Source organism: Gorilla gorilla, chromosome 18 (assembly GCF_029281585.2).
Source record: "Gorilla gorilla gorilla isolate KB3781 chromosome 18, NHGRI_mGorGor1-v2.1_pri, whole genome shotgun sequence".
In the NCBI taxonomy this organism is placed as follows: Eukaryota; Metazoa; Chordata; class Mammalia; order Primates; family Hominidae; genus Gorilla; species Gorilla gorilla.
Window position 1 is genome coordinate 87,388,519 of NC_073242.2, and position 21,260 is coordinate 87,409,778.

The 21,260-nt window shown below is 45.0% G+C and overlaps 1 protein-coding gene and 1 long non-coding RNA gene across 6 annotated transcripts in view; one reads left to right on the forward strand and one right to left on the reverse strand.

The window, feature by feature from the left end:
* The window catches only part of LOC115931068 (uncharacterized), a 33,605-nt gene extending 33,093 nt beyond the window's left edge, over positions 1-512 (reverse strand). Inside the window, exon 1 of one of the 2 annotated variants that reach the window (XR_008672328.2) lies at positions 186-512. This is a non-coding gene — a long non-coding RNA (uncharacterized lncRNA). The remainder of the gene's footprint in view (positions 1-185) is intronic. The other variant, XR_004067636.3, reaches the window with a different exon arrangement.
* The window catches only part of CFAP263 (cilia and flagella associated protein 263), a 32,670-nt gene that overhangs the window by 1,502 nt on the left and 9,908 nt on the right, over positions 1-21,260 (forward strand). Inside the window, exons 1-7 of one of the 4 annotated variants that reach the window (XM_004057729.5) lie at positions 1,016-1,206; positions 3,845-3,971; positions 5,111-5,272; positions 9,180-9,335; positions 10,638-10,718; positions 13,167-13,322; positions 18,359-18,466. In XM_004057729.5, the coding sequence (XP_004057777.2) occupies positions 1,106-1,206; positions 3,845-3,971; positions 5,111-5,272; positions 9,180-9,335; positions 10,638-10,718; positions 13,167-13,322; positions 18,359-18,466 (891 nt within the window). In that variant the 5' untranslated portion in view covers positions 1,016-1,105. Of the gene's footprint in view, positions 1-1,015; positions 1,207-1,268; positions 1,555-3,844; positions 3,972-5,110; positions 5,273-9,179; positions 9,336-10,637; positions 10,719-13,166; positions 13,323-18,358; positions 18,467-21,260 lie in introns of those variants that run through there. The other 3 variants (XM_019012285.4, XM_019012284.4, XM_055364418.2) reach the window with 3 other exon arrangements.

The window sequence follows — 21,260 nt, forward strand, 5'->3', positions numbered from 1 at the left end:
CTAATGCATGCCCCTTGCAGGGGAAGGGGGCTGACCCGCACCCCAAGCACTTCATCACAGCTTGCTTTCTAAGCACATCCAGAGTTCACCCTCCCTAGGAGAAGTCTCCCCGTCCTGCCCTCTGTCCTCTTTCATCCCGATGGGGAGCAGAGAGAGAGCTCCCGTGTTGTCTCCCTGATCCTTACCATGTCCCACATCAGCGTAGAAGTCAACAGCATGGACTTTGGGTTCCACCGGAGCTTGATTCCATTCTTGAGTGGAATGGAACCTAAGCTACTCCATTCCTTGGTTTTCTGATCTGTAAGATGACGGCAATAATACCAATTGTACCAGATTGTTTTGAGGATTTAAGGAGATGACTACGATGCACAGTGTGACGCATGATGTTGCTGTCATCACCCCAGGTTCCAGCGGCTTGTTTAGAGGCTGTTTCACTCATTTAATTGGAAGCTCCTTGAGGATCAGAATGGTCTTTTCCAGACATTCCCCCTAGGATACTAAGGACACAGTAGATATTCAGTAACTATTTAGGGATGTCTCTTGAATGTATACCCATTTTTATCAGCCACGTTTTTTCCTTCCAGAGCAGGATGTTAATATCTGAGAGGAGCTGCTGTTAGCATGTAGGAAGCACCAGGTGGTGAACAGAGCAGGGGCCTCCCAGTAGGACAGGGGAAGAAGGACACTATGATAAATCGTGTTAATTTTCTGGGCCCCAGTTTCCTTATTGGGAGAATGGAGAGATTGATAGATACCATTACAAGGTTGTGGCGAAGGTTTTCATAAACTATGCTTAACACGCTGCCAAGGACACAGTAAGGGCTGAGAAACAGCAGCTGCTATTATTACTATTATTATTTAAGAGTTATTGTTAAAGAAGTGAAACTGAACCCGCTTAAGTGTGCGCTCAAAGCCAGCAACTTGGCTGGGTCCGCACGGAGACAGGCTGGGCAGTGCAGGGAGGGGCCACCGGAAGCCCCACCCCTTTCCTCGCGTCCGGTCGCCCGGGCAACGCGCCACCGCGTCGCAGCCGGAGTGACGCGTGGCCGCCGGCACCCGGAGCTCCTGGGCACACGGCATTGGCAGGGGCCGCTTCGGCAGAGTGATGACTGATGATGAGTCCGAGAGCGTCCTCTCCGACTCCCATGAAGGGTCGGAGCTGGAGCTGCCTGTTATCCAGCTGTGCGGGCTGGTGGAGGAGCTCAGGTACCGCCGCCCGCGCCTGGGGGCCGCCCCTCTTCCTCCTGGGCCCTCCTCCCCGGGCGGCCTCGGACTTGGGGACCAGCATGGAGAAGATCCAAGCCCTCACTGAGCACTAGGGAGACTTTGCCTCTTTACTCCTGCGAGTAAAGAGACTTTACTCTTTACTCCACCACCACTGAGCCAACAAGCCGTTGGTGGAGCTAGAACGGGGTGGTAGGGCGAGGGGATGGGGCCGGTGGTGAGAAGCCCAGAGGGTAATTGGGGAAGTGAGAGTTTCAGCCGGAGGAGTCTCTCTCATGCCAGACGGTGTGCTTAGCCGATCCACAATTCTACAGCAGCAATTTGGACCAGGTGACTTCTAAGCCCTTTTCTGATGCTAAGATTCTGTGATAAGGCTGGGCACGGTGGCTCACGCCTGTAATCTCAGCACTTTAGGAGGCCGAGGCGGACGGATCACTTGAGGTCAGGAGTTCGAGACCAGCCTGGCCAACATGGTGAAACCCCGTATCTACTAAAGATACAAAAATTAGCCAGGCGTGGTGGCGCGTGCCTGTAATCCCATCTACTCTGGAGGCTGAGGCAGGAGAATCACTTGAACTTGGGAGGCGGAGGTTGCAGTGAGCCGAGATTGTGCCACTGCACCCCAGCCTGGGCAACAGAGAGGAACTAAGTCTCAAAAAAAAAAAAAAAAAAATTCTATGATAAAACTAACACGGCAGCAGAATAGAAAGCAAGCTATTGAGATGGTTTTAGTATGAGGTAATGTGTGCCTGAACCTGGATATAAGCATGGAGATGGACAGTAAAGAATGGCCCGATAGTCTGCGTTTATTTTATTTTATTTTATTTTATTTTGCAGTCTGCTTTATATCTACTACTATAGCAAGTAAATTGGATATAAAGATTCCATGATGTAGTTAAGATTAGTTGTACAACTTACTGGTCTTGCACAGAATATCCTAGCTCTAGCAGCTGAATAGATGTTACTTCTATACATCTACAAATACTTTAGGTCAGAACTGAGGTATTATTACTAACAGCTCTCATTTTTGAGTGTTTCTATGTACCATGCATTTACATATATGATCTTATATGATGACACTGCAACCCTAGAAAGTGGGTAAGGAAACAAAGACACAGAGGTGAAGTCACTTCCCTAAGTTCACACAGTTAGTCAGTGGTAGTGCTGGGATTCAAACTCAGGTGTTACTCCACAGACTACATACACCTGGAGCATGATATATGCTGAAAAAGCAAGCTACTTTGATAGATTGTGTTTTCCATTCAGCCTTTTCCACTAGTTTGTTTTGTTTTGTTTTGTTTTTGATACGGAATCTCACTTGCTCTGTCGCCCAGGCTGAAGTACAATGGCATGATCTCGGCTCACTGCAACCTCTGCCTCCCAGGTTCAAGTGATTCTCCTGCCTCAGACCCCCGAATAGCTGGGATTACAGGCACCTGCCACCACACCCAGCTAATTTTTGTACTTTTAGTAGAGATGGGGTTTCAGTGTTGATCAGGCTGGTCTCGAACTCCTGACCTCAGGTGATCCACCTGCCTCGGCTTCCCAAAGTGCTGGGATTACAGGTGTGAGCCACCACACCTGGCCCCACTAGTCTTAAAATTCAGCCAAACAGGAATTATTAAAAGTAATAGCAAAAACTGCAATTACTTTTGTACCAACCTAATAGATTAATAACACATGAAAACATCAAAGTTGTTCTCTCTCATATACATATACATACATATGTGTGTGTAACACACACACACATACACACATATGAGAAGTTAAGAAGTTAAAAAGGTTATAACCTTGGCATATACAGGATAAACTAGGTATGTTATCTCTTCCTCTGTTCAAAGTTTTCCAGAGTTTATGATAAACTTCCGGTTGATACTTTTCATCTATTGGGTACTGGAAATAACTGAAAAACATAAACCAAAGGAAACATCTGAAGATTGTGGGTGTGTTTAACTTCAAGAATATAGTAATTCAGGTTGGGCACAGTGGCTATTATTGCCTGTAATCTCAGCACTTTGGGAAACCAAGGTGGGAGGATCACTTTAGGCCAGGAGTTCACGACCAGCCTTGACAACATAGCAAGATACCACCTCTACAAAAAAAATTATAAATTAGCCAGGCATGGCATTGTGCACCTGCAGTCCTAGCTACTTGGGAGGCTGAGGCAGGAGGATTGCTTGATCCCAGGAGTTCAAGGTTACAGTGAATGCAACAGAGTAAGACCCTGTCTCTTAAACAAATAAAATATATATATATATGTATTTATATAATATATAGTAATTCAGAAATAATCTCCCACATGGGTTCAATGATACTTGAAGATGAAACCTATGAGAATTTTCAATGTAATACTAGTGTTCTGAATTTTGTGGCTTATTAAACATATTAATAAAAATATCAAATATATAGCACTTACTATGTGTCAGGCACTGTGCCAGAGGCTTTGTCTTCCTTATTGGGACCCTAAAAGTTAAGTGCTATTCTTATACCCATTTTATAGGTGAGGAAACTAAGGCACCAAGAGGCTAACAGGTTTTTCAGGTCTACTAGTTATTAAACACTAGTTATTTGAGGTTTAAACTCTTATTACTAGAACTTACTCAGGTACCCTGTCTTGCAGCTATGTAAACTCTGCTCTCAAAACTGAGACTGAGATGTTTGAGAAATATTACGCTAAACTGGAGCCCAGGGATCAGCGACCTCCACGATTATCAGAAATTAAAATATCAGCAGCAGATTATGCACAGGTACACAATGGAGAGCTAGATCATTCTTTTATTGTTTGTCACCTTAAATGCAAGTGGTATTTGTTTATCTGCCTTTGGTGCGCCCTCTGTGGCCAGTTGACCATGGGACCTTCTCCCTGTTTTACTTTTGATTTTTCTTTGCCCTCTAGGGTTTCTCTTTCAAGTGACTGTGAAAGAAACTGGGTTCAGTTAATAGTGGATTGACTCTCCCAGCATATCTTAGTTTACTTGAAAGAATTCCCTTTGGCTAGGTACAGTGGCTTAGGCCTGTCCCAGTGCTTTGGGAGGCTAAGGTGGGAGGATCACATGAGACCAGGAGTTCGAGACCTGCCTGGGCAATATTGCAAGACCCCATCTTTACAAAAGAAAATTCTTACATTAGCCAGATGTGGTAACATGCACCTGTAGTTTTAGCTACTTGGGAGGCTGAGGTGGGAGGATTGCTTGAGCCCAGGAGTTTGAGGCTGCAGTGAGCTATGATCACACTGCTACACTCCAGCCTGGGCAACAGAGCAAGACTCTGTCTCAAAAAAATTTAAAAAAAAATTCATTTAAATTGAGGGACTCAACTGTTTACAAGGCCCAGCCAGCCACCTAAATGAGGAAAGTGGGCCTAGCACAGGCCCTTGTCTCAAAGGGGTTATCTGTACAGGCTTATCCTTTGAGGGCCAAGCAAACCCATATGTACCCTGGACCACACGCTTCTGACCTTTGCCTTAAATGCATAGAAAGTCCAATATGTTTGTTTGTCTGTTTTGCTGAACACAGTCCCCCACGGATGCAGTTTCTTTCTTGTGTTCAGCTCAGGAAGTACCTCTGAGCTTTCCCCTGTCTTTGACTTGAATGCTAGTCTATAGCAGGTTCACAGCCTTTCCACCTTCAAGACGTTTACCCTTATTTATTTTCACTTCATTGTCAAACATAGGCCTTTGAAGTATTTAGTGCAGGGGCTTAGGATGACTTGAGAAATAAATGTCAGCTCAGGCCTAATATCCAGCATCCTTTTACCATGAATTTGTTCTCCCTGGCTGTCACTCTGGGGAACTTCTAGCAGGTCAGAGGATCATTCTGATGCCTATCTTGAGCTGGTTCATTACCAATTCCTCTTTGACAATGGCTTTGTTTCTCTTGGGTTGCAGTTTCGTGGCAGGCGTAGATCCAAATCCCGGACAGGTATGGACCGTGGGGTAGGCCTGACTGCCGACCAAAAACTTGAGCTGGTACAAAAGGAGGTGGAGGACATGAAGGATGACTTACGACACATGAGGGCAAATGCGGAACGCGACCTGCAGCATCACGAGGTACACCTTCCTCCCAGCGCAGCCTGTCCTGCCCGGGCTCCCCACCTCTACCCCATTGAGAGGTATCTAGAGTGGGTTCATGTGATTGTTGGGGCTTTGGAAGAAACACAAGTAGGATGAAGCAAATCCAGGGCCTGTCTTCAAGGAACTTACCACCTGCTTGTGGGGACAACACATTTTTGAACATTTTTTTAATGGGAAATTTCAAAAATACACGAATGTAGAGAGGCTAGCACAACAAACCCCTATGTATTCAACACCTGGGTGGAATGATCATCAACATATGGCCTCTTTTGGTTGATCAACTTTCCCTTCATCTGGCTGGGTTACTAGGAAGTGAATCCTAGTGAATCTCTGTGCATATTTCAGTATATATCTTTAATATATGAATTCTTTTAGAAGATATAACCATGATAACCCTAAATGCTCTTAAAATTTTACAGTAATTTCTTTTTTTTTTTTTTTGGGATGGAGTCTCGCTCTGTTGCCCAGGCTGGAGTGCAGTGGCATGATCTCAGGTCACTGCAAGCTCCCCCTCCCAGGTTCACGCCATTCTCCTGCCTCAGCCTCCCTAGTAGCTGGGACTACAGGTGCCCGCCACCACACCCGGCTAATTTTTTTTGTATTTTTAGTAGAGACGAGGTTTTCACCGTATTAGCCAATGGTCTCGATCTCCTGACCTCATGATCCGCCTGCCTCGGCCTCCCAAAGTGCTGGGATTACAGGCAAGAGCCACTGCACCGGGCCTACAATAATTTCTTAATAATACAAGGGGTTTGAGGTTTAAGTCAGTGTATTAGGGTTCTTGAGAGGGACAGAACCAAGAGCATACATGTATATATGAAAGGGAGTTAATTAGGGAGAATTGGCTCACGTAATTACAAGGCAAATCCCACACAATCGATCGGCTGTCTGCAGGCTGGGAAAAGAGAGAAGCCGGTAGTGGCTCAGTCCAAGTCTGAAAGCTTCAAAACCGGGGAAGCCAATGGTGCAGCCTTCAGTGCGTGGCCGAAGGCCCTAGAGCCCCCAGGAAGCCGCTGGTACAAGTCCGAGGGTCTAAAGGCAAAGAACCTGGAGTCTGATGTCCGAGGGCAGGAGGAGCAGAAGCAATTGTCGGGCATGGGAAGAAGAGGGAGAGCCAGAAGACTCAGTACACAAGCTTGTCCACCTTCTTCTACCTGCTTTGCTCTAGCTGCTCTGGCAGCCAATTGGATGGTGCCCACCCACACTGAGGGTGGATCTTCCCCCCGCCCAGTCCACTGACTCAAATATCAGTCTCTTCTGGCAACACCCTCACAGTCACACCCAGAAACAATACTTTACCAGCCATCTAGGCATCCCTGAATCCAGTCAAGTTGACACCTAATATTGACCATCACAGTCAGTGAATTGAGTAAAAAGTGCCTAGGTGAGCATTTCTTTCTTTTTTTTTTTTTTGGGATGGAGTCTTGCTCAGTTGCCCAGGCTGGAGTGCAGTGGGGCGATCCCAGCTCCGCCTCCCAGGTTCACACCATTCTCCTGCCTCAGCCTCCCGAGTAGCTGGGACTACAGGCTCCTGCCGCCACCACACCTAGCTAATTTATTTTGTATTTTTAGTAGAGACGGGGTTTCACCATGTTAGCCAGGATGGTCTCGATCTCCTGACCTCATGATCCACCCGCCTCAGCCTCCCAAAGTGCTGGGATTACAGGCGTGAGCCATCGCGCCCGGCCCCTAGGTCAGCATTTCTATATGGCACCCGTGCCCATGGTTCATGCCCTGTTACAGAACAATATAGTAGTGTCTCTTAGTGAGTCCAATACAGTCAGTTTCCTCCAGAGAAGAAACATCACTGTTAATTCGGTTGCCCACAGGATGACGTTGTTGGCTTGCATTTGAGAGCCATGTTGTATGAAAAGTAGATACTTCTGTTCTATTTCTAAAGTTTTCTATTTTTCTGTTTCTAAATGTGGGCATTCGCAGAATCACGCTCGTCTCAAGAGGGACCAGTCAGTAGACTCATGTCTCCCATTGATGCAACCGTCTGTATCACATCAACTGATCCTGCTCTCCCACCCCTTCTCTCTCTCTTTGCAAACATGCATTGTTGAATTCTAGCAAGTTAAAGGAGCTTGGGATGTGGTAGCATTATCCTGACCCGCTAGGTTGTGCAATGTGAGCATCAAGTGCAGAGATCAGAGATCAGTATGGGCTAGAGTGGTCAAAAAGAATTTGTTGAGGAGGTAGGGCTTAAAAGGGACTTGGCATGATCTTGAAGAATGATGGCATCTGTTTAAAGCACAGGGAAAGAAGGGCACCCCAGGTAAGGAGAATGACATGGGCAAGGCAGTGGAGGTGGGCACAAGCATGGTGAGCTCATGACATTGAGGAGGCCGGTGTGATTAGAGAAGATGCTACTTTGGAGGCTGCTTTAGGAAGTCAGGTTGAGTAAGGCAATGATTTCTTGACAGCCATGCCAAGGAGTTTATCTTTGATGTCTTAGAAAGCTGGACCCCACTGAGGATACTTGAGTAGGAGAGCAATGTGTTGAAAGTAGCGTTTCAGGTGGATTGATGTTCTGCCATGTGGAGATGATGGGGCTGGAGCCTGAGGCCGGCCAGTGAAAATGCTTTTGCCTCTTGGTGTTCAGAAAAAAAGTCTGAACTAGGATGATTTGCAGTCTGGCTACAGATACCATTCCATTTTATTTTTTATAGTAATATGTATGTGTGTGTGTGTTCTTATTTCAAGGCAATCTATGTTGTAGAATGTTGAAAAATACAGTTAAGCTAAAAGAACATTTGAAAACATTCACAATTTACCACTCAGAGGTAATTTCTGTTGACTTTCCATTTACCTCCTACAGTTTAGATAATTTTCTATGCATATAAGAATTTCTTCTAAAAAATAGTATGTTATTTTGAAACTGTATTTTTCACTTAACAACGTCTCTTTACGTCAATACATATTTTCATTTTATAACATCTTTTTTTTTATTTTTAAGAGATGGGGCCTCACTGCGTTGCTCAGGCTGGAGTGCAGTGGCTATTCGCGGTCACGATCGTAGCACACTACAGCCTCGAACTTCTGGCCTCCAGCAATCCTCTTGCCTCAGCCTCCTGAGCAGCTGGGACTACAGGCACCATACCTGACTTTATAATATCTTCTTTATTTTTTTTTCCATTTTTCCCCCCAATACTCGGGCTTGGAAATATAACGTCTTTTTTTTTTTTTTAAATAACAGAAATATAATAAGAGTGCCTCTTTATTTCCCCATGAATCCATCTCTCTAGATGTAACTGTCATTCATGTTTTGATGTATATCCTTCCAGATATTTTTAATGGATAAATAATTTCAAATATGGAAATACATATTTAGATAGATAGCTTGGCCAGGCGCGGTGGCTCATGCCTGTAGTCCCAGCACTTTGGGAGGCCGAGGTGGGCGGATCACCCGAGGTCAGGAGTTCAAGACCAGCTGGGCCAACTTGGTGAAACCCCTTGTATACTAAAAATACACAAATTAGCCAGGCGTGGTGGCGGGTGCCTGTAGTCCCAGCTACTCAGGAGGCCGAGGCAGGAGAATTGCTTGAACCCAGGAGGCGGAGGTTGCAATGAGGTGAGATTATATCACTGCACTCCAGCCTGGGCAATAGAGCGAGACTCTGTCTCAAAAAAAAAAAAAAAAGATAGATACCTGAAACCTGTTTTTGTTTGCTCTCTTTTTATGGATTCTATTTTTTTGAAGAATGCTTTTAATTAATAACATTGATATAGTCAAGTTTGTATCTTAAGGATATGTTCCTAAGACTAAGAAGAAACATAATATTTTGGGACACAAAGAGGCCTGGGAACTTAGGTTTTCTTAGAGGACACATCCTTGAAGCTTGCTGGAAACGTTCTTCTCTGTTTGTGCTGACTCCCCCAGGCGATCATTGAGGAGGCTGAAATTCGATGGAGTGAAGTTTCGAGAGCAGTGCATGAGTTTGAAAAAGATATTCTAAAAGCCATATCCAAGAAGAAAGGGAGTATTTTGGCCACTCAGAAAGTGATGAAATACATTGAGGACATGAACCGCCGGAGGGTAAGTTGGCAGACAGAGCTTAGAAAGGGAAAAAACATTCTTACAGGGATGTTATGGAAATCATCCATGTGAAGCAGCCTGGCTCCCTTTGGTCCACCATAAATGTTGCCCACATATGCGGATTTTCTTTGCATCCCCAAAAGTGTATGTGTATATGCATGTTTTAAAATGTATGTTTATGGCTAGGTGCAGTGGCTCACGCCTGTAATCCCAGCACTTTGGGAGGCTGAGGCAGGTGGATCATCTGAGCTGGAGGACCAGCCTGGCCAACATGGTGAAACCCCATCTCTACTGAAAATACAAAAATTAGCTGGGCGAGGTGTTTGTGCCTGTAATCCCAGCTGCTCGGGAGGCTGAGGCAGGAGAATCGCTTGAACCTGGGAGGCGGAGGTTGCGGTGAGCCAAGATCACGCCACTGCACTCCAGCCTGGGCAGCAGAGCAAGACTCCATCTCAGAAAAAATAAATAAATAAATAAATGCGTGTTTACCAAGGCTAACACCAGCCAGGCAGGAGGTATATTAACAGTACCTCAGATTGATCTCTGTTTTTTGTTTTGTTATTTGTTTCAAGATCTGATATATTTTCTTGAGAAAGGTATGAGACTGGTCTGGTCCAGCCTGTCTAGAGAGGTGACTGTGGAGTAGGACAGGTAAATCTCTTTTTCAAAATTTTAAAAAAACCTTTAAAAAAAATGTTACAGAGATGAGGTCTCACTGTGTTGCCCAGGCTGGTCTTGAACTCTTGGGCTCCAACAGTCCACCCACCTTGGCCTCCCAAAGTGCTGGGATTACAGGGTGAATCTCAAGCTCTTTGAGATCCTTTGTTATCAGGAGATGGACCTTGGGCTGTTATGAGAAAAAAGGAGAATTTGGGGGGTAACCTTCATTTCCAGAGATTTTTACAACACGTCAAGCTTTAGATTCTGGAGACAAGGTAGGGTTATTACTAATCCTAATATGTTAAGAGTAATAAAAATTATGTAAACTACCATGGGAATACAAGACCAAAAAATCGTAAGATCATTTTGTCAGGAAAGGCCCCTACAGTAGCATACACCCAAATAATCTTGAATTTGAAAGCAATATAAAATTTGCATGGTGCAAAACCAGTGTCCTCTGCTTCTTGGTCATGAAATGTCACACCAGCCCCAGCTTGAGTAGAAGTAAAAGGACCTAAAATAAGTGACAGAATGTTAGGGCTCAAGGTTTGGTTTGCAGCCCCAGAACCATCCACTTTTCAAACCAATGGGAAAAAGGAGAGAAATGGATTAAATGCATTAAAATATGCCTCTATGTTTTAGGATAATATGAAGGAGAAATTACGTTTGAAAAATGTTTCTCTCAAAGTTCAGAGGAAAAAAATGCTTTTACAATTGAGGCAGGTATGTGGTCCTTTTTCTCTCTCTCTCTTTCTTTTTAAGGTTACTGTGGTAGGCTGAATAAGGTTCCCACCCCCACCCCAAAATATCCATATCCTAAACCCTGGAATCTGTGAATACATTAACTTACATGGCAAAAAGGATTTTGCAGATGTGATTAATTTAGGATCTTGAGATGGGGAGATGGTCTTGAATTACCTGGGTGGGCCCTATATAATCTCCCTCCTTATCAGTGGGAAGCAGGAGGGTGGGAGAAGCTATGATAACAGAAGCAGAGATCAGAGTGATGAGCTTTCATGATAGGGAGAAGGGGCCAGGAGTCAAGGACTGCAGACAGCCTCTAGAAGCTGGAAATGACAAGGAAACAGAGTCTCCCCTAGAGCCTTAGGAAGAAATGCAGCCCTGCTGAGATCCTGATTTGAGCCTCCCAACCCATTTCAGACTCCTGACCTCCAGAACTGTAAGATAATAAATTTGCATTAAAACCACGAGGTTTGTGGTGATTTGTTACAGCAGCAATAGGAAACTCATACGATGACTGTGCAGGCAAATCAGAGGTTTTCTGTAGACAGAGTTGGCGTGAATTTAAAAGACCCTCAAGACATACTTGTTGGCCCTTTCTGGGAATATGGCCTGGTGGCACAGTTATATGTGCTTTGGTGTGTCTAGCATCACCGTCAGCTGACCCTAATGGCTCCTGATGAAAGGCAGTAAGGCAAACATGGTTCCATCCTTTCCTAGCTCAATATTTTTATTATTAACTTGAATTTGGGCACTGGTGGCATGCTCGTCAAAGGGGGCTACTGACAAGGACACAAAACTGGGCAGGAGAATTAACATGTTGGGGGACTATTGCTTGAGTGACTCAGGATCCAGAAAGACCTCAGCAAGCTGGGACAGATTTAACAGCATGAAGCGATGAAGGACAAGTGTAACACCCTGCACTTTTGATCCCCCAAAATATCTGTTCAGGTACAGGATGGCTTAGCTGTAGAGTACCTGATAAAGTCAGCTCAGGTGGTGGTGATGCTATGGCCTAGGCTGCGTTCATAGAAACACAGAGCCCAGACCAAGGAAGGGGTAGCCTTTCTCTACTCTGTCTGAGCGGCCCCTACCTGGATTGTCATGTCACAAGGTGAGCCCCACCCTTGAAAGAATTGGTAAACTAGAGTTCACATCGGAGAGCAAGCCAGATGTCAGGAATAGAAACCATATCCAAGAGCCTGTGACTGATGTGCCCGAGGAGAGAGGGTCCAGGAGGGCCACAGCCACTGTCTCCAAGTGCTCAGGGCTGCAGCAGGAAGGGAGAGCAGAGCTGGGGCTGTGGATGGAGGTGTCAAGGAAGGAGATTTGAGTTCAGTGCAAGAAAAATTTCTGCCGTGAGTGGTCCCAGTGGAACTGTCTGCAGATCATCAGTTCCTGGTACTTGGAGGTTCATGCAAGCATGGGCATCAGGAAGAGGGGCTTTAACCTGGAGATGGGGAGTAGATGGATGATCTTTAACCTTAATGCCGCTGCTACACAGAGATAATACAGACACGGGCCCTGCCCTTGTGAGCTCATAGACTAGTGGGCAGCAGTGTCACGAGAAAAGGTGTATATGTGTAATTGTATACAGAAGCTACATACCAAGGACCACAGAGCTAAAGCTTCCAGGGGCTCAGCAGAGAGAGGGATCACCCTCTGGTGTGGAAAACAGGTTGGGAGCATTGGAGCTGGGGGAATGGTTGTACTGGGGCTTAAGGAAGTTGTGTTGTTTTGGGAAGAGGAAGAAGATGAATCCCAGGAGATAGCACAGACAGCATGAGTGAGGCATGGGAGTGAGGAACAGCAGTTCCCAAGTTGGGCTGTTGTCTACCACAGATATAAAATGGCATAGACCTGGCAGGGCTGGTAAGGTGGGCCAGGTCAGGGAGGGAACCTTATACACTCATGCACTGCAGTGCAGAAATATCAGATGATCAAAGGAGGGGGAAATCTGTGGGCTGCTTGTCCTGGGTTTTTCATGTTAAAAACAACTTTTAAATGGCCTGATTCTTACTCTTCCTTCATGGCCCTGTTTAGGCAACACCCACTGTGGGATGCCTTCTGTGCGTGACTCGGTCTTTCTTCCTCCCCTGGCCTGGCTTAGGGACTTCTGTGTGCCCTCTGCCCCCACTCCCCCACATGCCCCCCGAACAACACATCGCACTGCACCACACTGTTGAGTCAATGGCTTGTTGGTAAACCCTCATATGCACTGCCTGGGGCCAGGGAACATTGTATTTACTTAAATCTCTATACCCAGTGCCTAACACCATGCCTGGGACCAAACAAATGCCCAATATGTGTTTGTTGAATGACTGAATGATGACTGACCTCCAAAGTCTTGTCAAGAGTTGCAAGATGTGAGCCATACATTCAGAATCACAACTGACGTATCATCTTTTCTTTCATCTTTCTGAGCTGTAGAAGGAAGAGGTGAGTGAGGCCCTTCACGATGTTGATTTTCAGCAGTTGAAGATAGAGAACGCTCAATTTCTTGAGACAATTGAAGCAAGGAATCAAGAACTGACCCAGCTAAAGCTGTCATCTGGAAACACTCTGCAGGTTCTCAATGCCTACAAAGTAAGGCCATCCCTGATACCCAGGGCTCCCCCAAGGCTTTCCACACTCACCTTTCTGGCCACAGGGAGGTTCTTGTGCATTCCAGTTTCACACAGCGCTTAGGTGCCCCCTCGCTGTCAAGCCATGTGTCCTAAAATTCCCTGAATGCTCCCACAACCCTGGCTGTGCATGAGAACCAGAGTTTTTCTTTAAAAAACAAACAAACATATAGATAGATGATAGGTAGATAGATAGATAGATAGATAGATAGATAGATAGATAGATAGATAGATAGATGCCTAGTCTCACCCTGACTAATTGAATTAGGAGGTGAGGGCCATGCCTCTTATTTATTTTGTTTTTTATTGCTGTTACTAATTCCCCAAGTGATTTTTATGCATGGCAAGTTTTGAGAACTAACCACATTTAGAGCCCTGTTTAATTTGAGCACATTATAAGCACTTTCCTGCTTAAAACCTTGCAAAAGAAAGCAGTCTTAGCTATAAATCAGAAAACTACTAAATAATTTATCATCCAAACAGAACCCTTTTGGGAGGGAAAAGAGGCACTATTAATAATTAAGCAGAGACTATAGGCACACAAAGGGCCTGGCCCCAGCAGACTAGGCTATCTGGTCACCCTGCTAGAGACCATCTAATGCAGTATTCAGCAACTGCAGGCCAGTGTGTCCCCACCCACTGCCCTGTGAGCTAAGAATGATATTACAGAAAAACCTTTATAACCAATTTGATTATAGAAAACACTAACTTGAAACCAAATGAAGCAAAATTGGTTTCTTCCCCCAGAAATTCCATTTCTTTCATTAGTAAACCTATATTCTACAGTATTGTACTCAGTTATTATATTTTGAATTGAATCAATAAAATATTGGTAGGATTTTTTTCTCTTGTTAATATAAGTACACAATATCCACAATTTTGCTTCTGGGCTTGCAAAACCTAAAATATTTACTATCTGGTCCTTTACAGAAAAGTTTTGCCGACCCCTCGCATAGTGCCCAGGTGGCAATGGTGGCTGTGGGCTTAGGTAGCTCGCAGGTGGGCTTTGTTTGGCCCACACAGTTTAAAAATGTGAATATGAATGTCTTTAGACTAGGTTTATGTTTGTTCAACATTTTCCTTTTACAAATGAAAAAACCGGGGGTCAAAGATGCAAAGTAGACAGGGTGCAGTGGCTCACACCTGCAATCCCAGCACTTTGGGAGGCCTAGGCAGGCACATCACCTGAGGCCAGGAGTTCAAGACCAGCCTGGCCAACATGGCAAAACACTGTCTCTACTAAAAATACAAAAAATTATCTGGGCGTGGTGGTGCACACCTGTAATCTCAGCTACTTGGGAGGCTGAGGCATAAGGATTGCTTGAACCCCTGGGGGCAGAGGTTGCAGTGAGCTGAGATCATGCCATTGCACTCCAGCCTGGGCAACAGAACAAGATTCTGTCTAAAAAAAAAAAAAAAAAAAAAAAAAAAAAAAAAAAAAGATGCAGAGTATTGGCCAAATTCAAGCAACAAGTTACTGACAGAGCTGGGACTCCCAGTCCAGTATGCATCCCACCTAACTCAGTGTGTATCCCACTCAACTGCCTTTTCCAGCATAAAGTATGTAGAAAACAATGTGCTGGCATTCTGAAATTTGTGTGTCATAAACATCCAACAGATCCTCTACTTTTAGCTTCTCTCATCAGTTTTTAGCTTATCTGATCACTGTTATTTATAGAGGAAGCCAGTTCCTGTGACTTCCAGGCCCTCACTGCCTGGAGAGCAGGTTGTACTTGATCACATTGGACCTCGATCTTATCCTGTGGAATCAGTTAAGCAGCACAGGGCCTGCCTGGTCTTGTGGGGGAAAAGCCAAGGGTTTTGGAAATGGAGCTACTGATTTTTAAAATCAAACTGCCAGGTGGCAGGGCCTGATCTCTTTAGGATGGGTCTAAACACACAGTGCAGATTGCTTGCAGTATCCGAGATCAGCAGCGCAGGCCACAGTGGGCAGAGTGAGAGCCATTCCTGGGGGAAATGGAGGCAGAACAACTGAGTTGTGGAGTCAGACCTTGCCTGTGCTTGAATGGGGGCTCTGCTGCGGGAGGTGCTTCATCTGGGCAAGATTCTTCACCTCTTGGAGGCAAGTTTTGTGTCACCAGGATGGTGCTCTGTCTAGTAAGTGTTGTGTCCCCAGCATCAAGGACAGTGCCTGGCTAAAGCAAGTGCTTAGCCAATATTGTTGAATGAACTGCTTGCAGAACAGGTGTGTATTTGGTAGGGGTGGGAGGGTGATAGGAGGGGCCACTTTGATATAAATATGAAACATTCATTCTCCCAGCAATCAGAAAATGAAAATAAAGAAATAAATATCAAACACTGAAGTGTGAAACCTTGTTAAAGACATGCAGAATAATTTTCCTCTATACCAAAAGTACCAATACCTCCACAAGGGTAGGCACCGGGCTGAGTGCTAAGGGTACAGCATTTAGACAGCACCAGGCAGAAATGGGCTCTTCTCTTCTGTGAGTTTCATGTGTGAGCCTGAGTCAAGGTGGCAGCTTTTCCTTTGACTTTATGCCCTCAAGCCCTGCCTGGTGGAGTCTGGTAAAATGTAAGCATGTGACTATAGCTGCGATGAGTCACTCCAGACTGCCTGTAAACTAGTGATCTGGGGCCTTGTAGGTAGAATTCTAAGATGTCCCCAAGAATCCCTGGCCCTTGGTGTCTACACCCTGTATAATCTCTGGCCAGGACTGTAAATCTGATGGATTTGGTTAAGTTCTGTTCTGTTCTATGATTCGGTTATACTGTACGGCACAGTTGATCTAAAGACAGGGAGATCACCCACTTGGGCCTGATCTAATCACACGAGTCCTTTGAAAGAACGGAGTTTCTCTGGAAGAGGAAGTCATAGGTGTGAAGCATGAGGAGAGATGGCTGGAGGAGGTCTTCTCCATTGTGGGCTAGAAGACAGAGGGGCCACATGGAAGGGATTCAAGAGGGGCCTCTGGGAGCTGAGAGCGACCTCCTGCTGACAGCCCAAAAGAAGACAAGGGCCTTGGTCCTACAGCTTCAAGGAAGTGCCTTCTGCCAACAATAAGTGAGCTTGGAAGAGGACCCTGAGCTCTTGACAAGAACCATAGCCGTGGCGGACACCTTGATTTCAGCCAGATGTGACCATGGGGGAGAGTCCAGCCACACTGTGCGCAGACTTCCGGCCTATGGAAGCTGTGAGATAATAAATGGGTGTGGCTCTAAGCCACAAAAGGCTGTGGTAATTTGTTATGTAGCGATAGGAAGTGAATGCAGTCCTTTACAGAAGTGGCCTCCTCAAGGGACCCACATCTTGACTCAGCGTCACCAATTTCGCTCTCATCAGCCTTCGTGGATACCTGCCCCGGCAGAGCCAGTGATGGCCTCGCTGCTGCTCTTGTACCTCCATTCCTTCCTGCCCTGCCGCTCTAAGTTGGTGACCGCTTGTCTTCCCTCCACTCTCCTTCCTCCCACCTGAATTGCTGGACTTGCGGCAAAGTCCTGCCCCATCTCCCCGGCCCCACATCTGACCCCATCAGTGTGGTCTCATTCACTTTTACTTTCCTTAGCAGAGCAACTTTCATGCAGGACATGGAACAGGAAATGAGCCTTAAAGAAGTGAGGTCTGAAAATAGGAGTGGGGAAGAGAATGGCCCCTGGGTGCCAGAAGTTCCCCCAGGCAGGTGGTTCTAGGCTCGTCTGTTTTGACACCCCGGGGCAATGCCCTTGCCCCCTCCTTCTGCCTTCACTTTGACTGTGGCCCTGCTGCTCTCTACCCACTCTCCCAGCTCCTATTAGATCCTCCTCTCCTCAGTTCTTTCCTTAGCTTGGAATGTTCTCTTCTCTCTTCACCTAGACATACTGATTCAATCTTTCAGCTCTCTTTCCAGCATATATATATATAATATATATATATATATATATTATATATATATATATATATATATATATATATATATATACTTTTTTTTTTTTTCAGGAAAACCTTCTCCAACCACTGTCCTGGCATTCTCACAGCTTGGCACAATTGCAGTCTTACATTTCTTCTTGAAATTATTTTACTGCCTCTCCCCTACTGTCTGGGCTGTGAGCCAGCCTTCTGGTGGCAGAGCCTAGTTTGCTTCGCTGGCCAGTGCTTGGTGCAGGGACTGGTGCCTGGTGGGTGGGTTTTCAGGGTTTGTTGAGCAAGCTCCCCAAATCACTGCGTCTTTCCCTTGGCCCACTCCTCTGCCCAGCAAAGCACATCCCAGCTCCTCTGGATGACTCTTCCCCACTGAAAGAGAGTGGTCAAAAGGGGGCCAATCTAAGAAGCAGGGGTAGGGCCTGCAGGAGCCGGTGAAGGGCAGATGATGCAGTGGGAACCTGCAAGGCTGTGCTCCCGCAGGACTACTCTAAAACTAGCAGGTCCGGCCTCGTTAGGCGATGAGACGGTGGTGGAGCCTGTGGGCTGTGGAATCTCACTGTATGGGCTCAATTCCCGGCTCCCCCTGGTCTCTGTGACCTTGGGGAAATGGTTTTACCTCCCTAAAGGTCAGTTCTCTCACCTATAAATGGAGATAGCAGTAGCACCCACCTCATGAGGAGTATTCCCCACTCTCCATCCACATGAGATAGTCATGGCAGCTGTTTGTCGTATGTTCTCCATGTGCCAGGCACTGTGTTCAGCACTCTACCAGGCTGTCTCCTGTAAGCCTCTCCACAACCCTACATGGTGACTGGACCCAAGTTTAGAGAGGTTCTGGGACCTCCCCAAAGATCTCCTTAGTGAGTAGTAGGGCAGGATTTAGGTCCCCGTGTGCCTGACTTCTTTGCCTCTCCAGCTGAGGACGAGACTCCAAGGTCCTCTCCTCCCCCACCAGTTCTCAGACATCAGGATTTGGAAAATCTGGGCAACCATGAGAAAGGCAATTTGGACTTTCTGGATGGTCCTGCTTTTCTGTTCGTTAACAAAGAGATGTCTCCCCTTCCTGAGGTTCTGAGAGGTCATCTTAGCTCAAGACTTGCTGTGTTGTTATATTTCAGAGCAAGCTTCACAAGGCAATGGAAATATACCTCAATCTGGACAAGGAGATCTTGCTGAGAAAAGAGCTACTTGAAAAAATTGAAAAAGAAACACTACAAGTAGAGGAGGTAGGAGAGGGCAAAATGTGGTATTTCTGATGTTTGTCTCCTTGTGTTTATAAGGGCTTGAGTCAAGGTCCACCAACATCTAAGCCACCTTGCTGGTTTATCTAGAAAAGCCTAGACCATAAAAATCAAAATAGCTCTGGGCCATCAAACCACAAAGTGGCACCTGGAGACCTACAGTCCAGGTGTGTCGCATTTTACTGCTGGGTTGGGTTCTAGAGTCAGCTCAGAAAACAAAAATTTCGTATAGTCCAAATAACATTTGGGAATTCCTTAAGTGACCCATAAAGTACAATATTCGATGTTTCGTGTCTACAACTCCGGGAAAAATGTTTAATGCATGTAGTAATGTACCTGATAGGAAAAAAAGTGCATATGCCAAAATAGAATGTTTGATGTAAAGGAGAGACAGAGAGAGGAAAGAGAGAGAGAAAGAGAGAGAGAAGAAAGAGAGAGAGGAAGAGAGAGAGAGAGAGAGAAAGGTCATAACCATATGACATCTCGCCGATACCCAGGCTGTACACTTACATCCTGAGTAGCCTGTAGCAGAGACCAGCTGAAGGACAGCAGACCTGTGACCTCTGTCCTGGGCTCACTCCAAGGCCTCTGGTCACTGTGTGAAGAGGTGAATGGAGTCATCTGAGCTCCTTGCCTGTGTAAATTGCAATTTACCTCTCTCATTACTTTGCTGAGCATTGATAGCTGAATTTCCCTAACTTAAATGCACATAGGATGTGATGCAAAGAGAACTTTTTGGGGAGGGCACAGGAGAAAGAGTGCTGGACTCGTGATCAGAAGGCCTGGCATCAGGTTTGGTGCTGCCAATTTCTGGTCTTGAACAAGCTTTTAAATAGACAGGACTGTTTCCACATCTGTGAAACAGATCTACTGCCCTTGTTGTAGTGGCTAGAGAGGACCACATATAATGATGCTTTGTCAACCTCTAAAACTGTTTGTATGATTATTAGTGTCATTGTCTTTTGCTGCCCCAAATTTGCCTACAATAGCCCCAAAGCCACAGGATTATTCACATCTAAGTTTTGTCATAACATGCACATCATTTTCTCCATGGACAACCAATACCTTCTGAAAAAAACGCCCAATTTCAGTACAGAGTGGCAAGTAGCAAAGTTAAAGCAAAAACCTGTGAACTCTCTTAATGCAGAATTGCTGTGGTCCTTATTTATTTTTTCCTTGTGTTGATAGTTATTAGATTACAAGTAAAACTTAAAATTGATTTTTTTTAAAGCCTGACATTCACTGCTTAGTATATTTTAGTTTTCTTGTTAACGTTTTGAAAATAGCTTTATTGGGATTTAATTTATATACCATATAATCACCCATTTAAAGTGTACAGTTCAGTGGATTATAATATATTCACAGAGTTGTGTAACCATCAACACAATAATTTTAGAACATTTTCATCACCCCAGAAAAAAACCCTGCAGCCATTAGAAATCCTTCCCCACAGGACAGGTGCAGTGGCTCACGCTGTAATCCTAGCACTTTGGGAGGCTGAGGTGGGCACATCATTTGAGGTCAGGAGTTCAAGACCAGCCTGGCCAACATGGTGAAACCTCGCCCTACTAAAAATACAAAAATTAGCCAGGCATGGTGGTGGGCACCTGTAGTCCCATCTACTCGGGAGGCTGAGGGAGGAGAATTGCTTGAGCCTAGGAGGTGGAGGTTGCAGTGAGCCAAGATCGTGCCACTGCACTCCAGCCTCAGTGACAGAGGGAGACTCTGTCTCAAAACAAAACAAAAAAACTACTTAAATACATTTATTTATAAGAAGAAAGAAGAAAGAAAAGAAAGAAAGAAAGAAAGCAAGGAAAGAGGAAAGAAAGGAAAGAAAGGAAGGGAGGAGAGAAAGGAAAGAAAGGAAGGAAGGAAAGAAAAGAAAAGATCCTTCTCCATTCCCCACACTCCACTCCCACCCTCCAGCTCTCAGCGGCCACTAATCTACTTTCTGCCTCTGTGGATTTGCCTATTCTGGACATTTCATTTAAAAGAGATTATACAATAGGTGGTCTTTTATGAGTGGCTTTTTTCACTTGGAATAACATTTCAAGGTTCACTTATATCATGTGTCATTTGTTTATTTTTATGGCTGAATAACATTTCATTGTGTGGATAGACCACATTTTATTTATCCATTCATCAGTTGGTGGACATTTGGGTTTCCACTTAGGGATTATCATGAGTCATCCTGATATGAACATTCTGGTACAAGTTTTTCTGTGGATACATGTTTTCTTTTCTCTTGACGTGTTTTCTTTTCTCTTGGACATACACCTAAAAGTGGAATTGTGGGTTATACATGGTAATTCTATGTCTGACACCTAGAAAAACTACAAATCTGTTTTTGAAAGTGGCTGCCCCATTTTGTATTCCCACAATGTATGAGAGGGTTCCAGTTTTTGTACATCTTTGTTATTGTCAGTTTTTTAAAAAGATGCCCATCCTACTTGCTATGAAGTGATAGCTTGTTGTGGTTTTTATTTGAATTTCCCTAATGACATGGAGCATCTTTTCATGTGCTTATTTCAGCCACTTGTCTATCTTTCTTTGAGAAATGTCTAGTCAAGTCCTTTGCTTAGTTTATAATTGGGTTATTTATCTTTTTAACTTACCCATTGTAAGTTGAAAATATCATAAGTTAAAAATGCATTTAACGTACCTGACCTACTCAACATTATAGCTTAGCCTAGCCTATCTTAAATATGCTCAGAACACTTACATTAGCCTACAACTGGGAAAAATCATCGAACACAAAATCTGTTTTATAATAGGATGT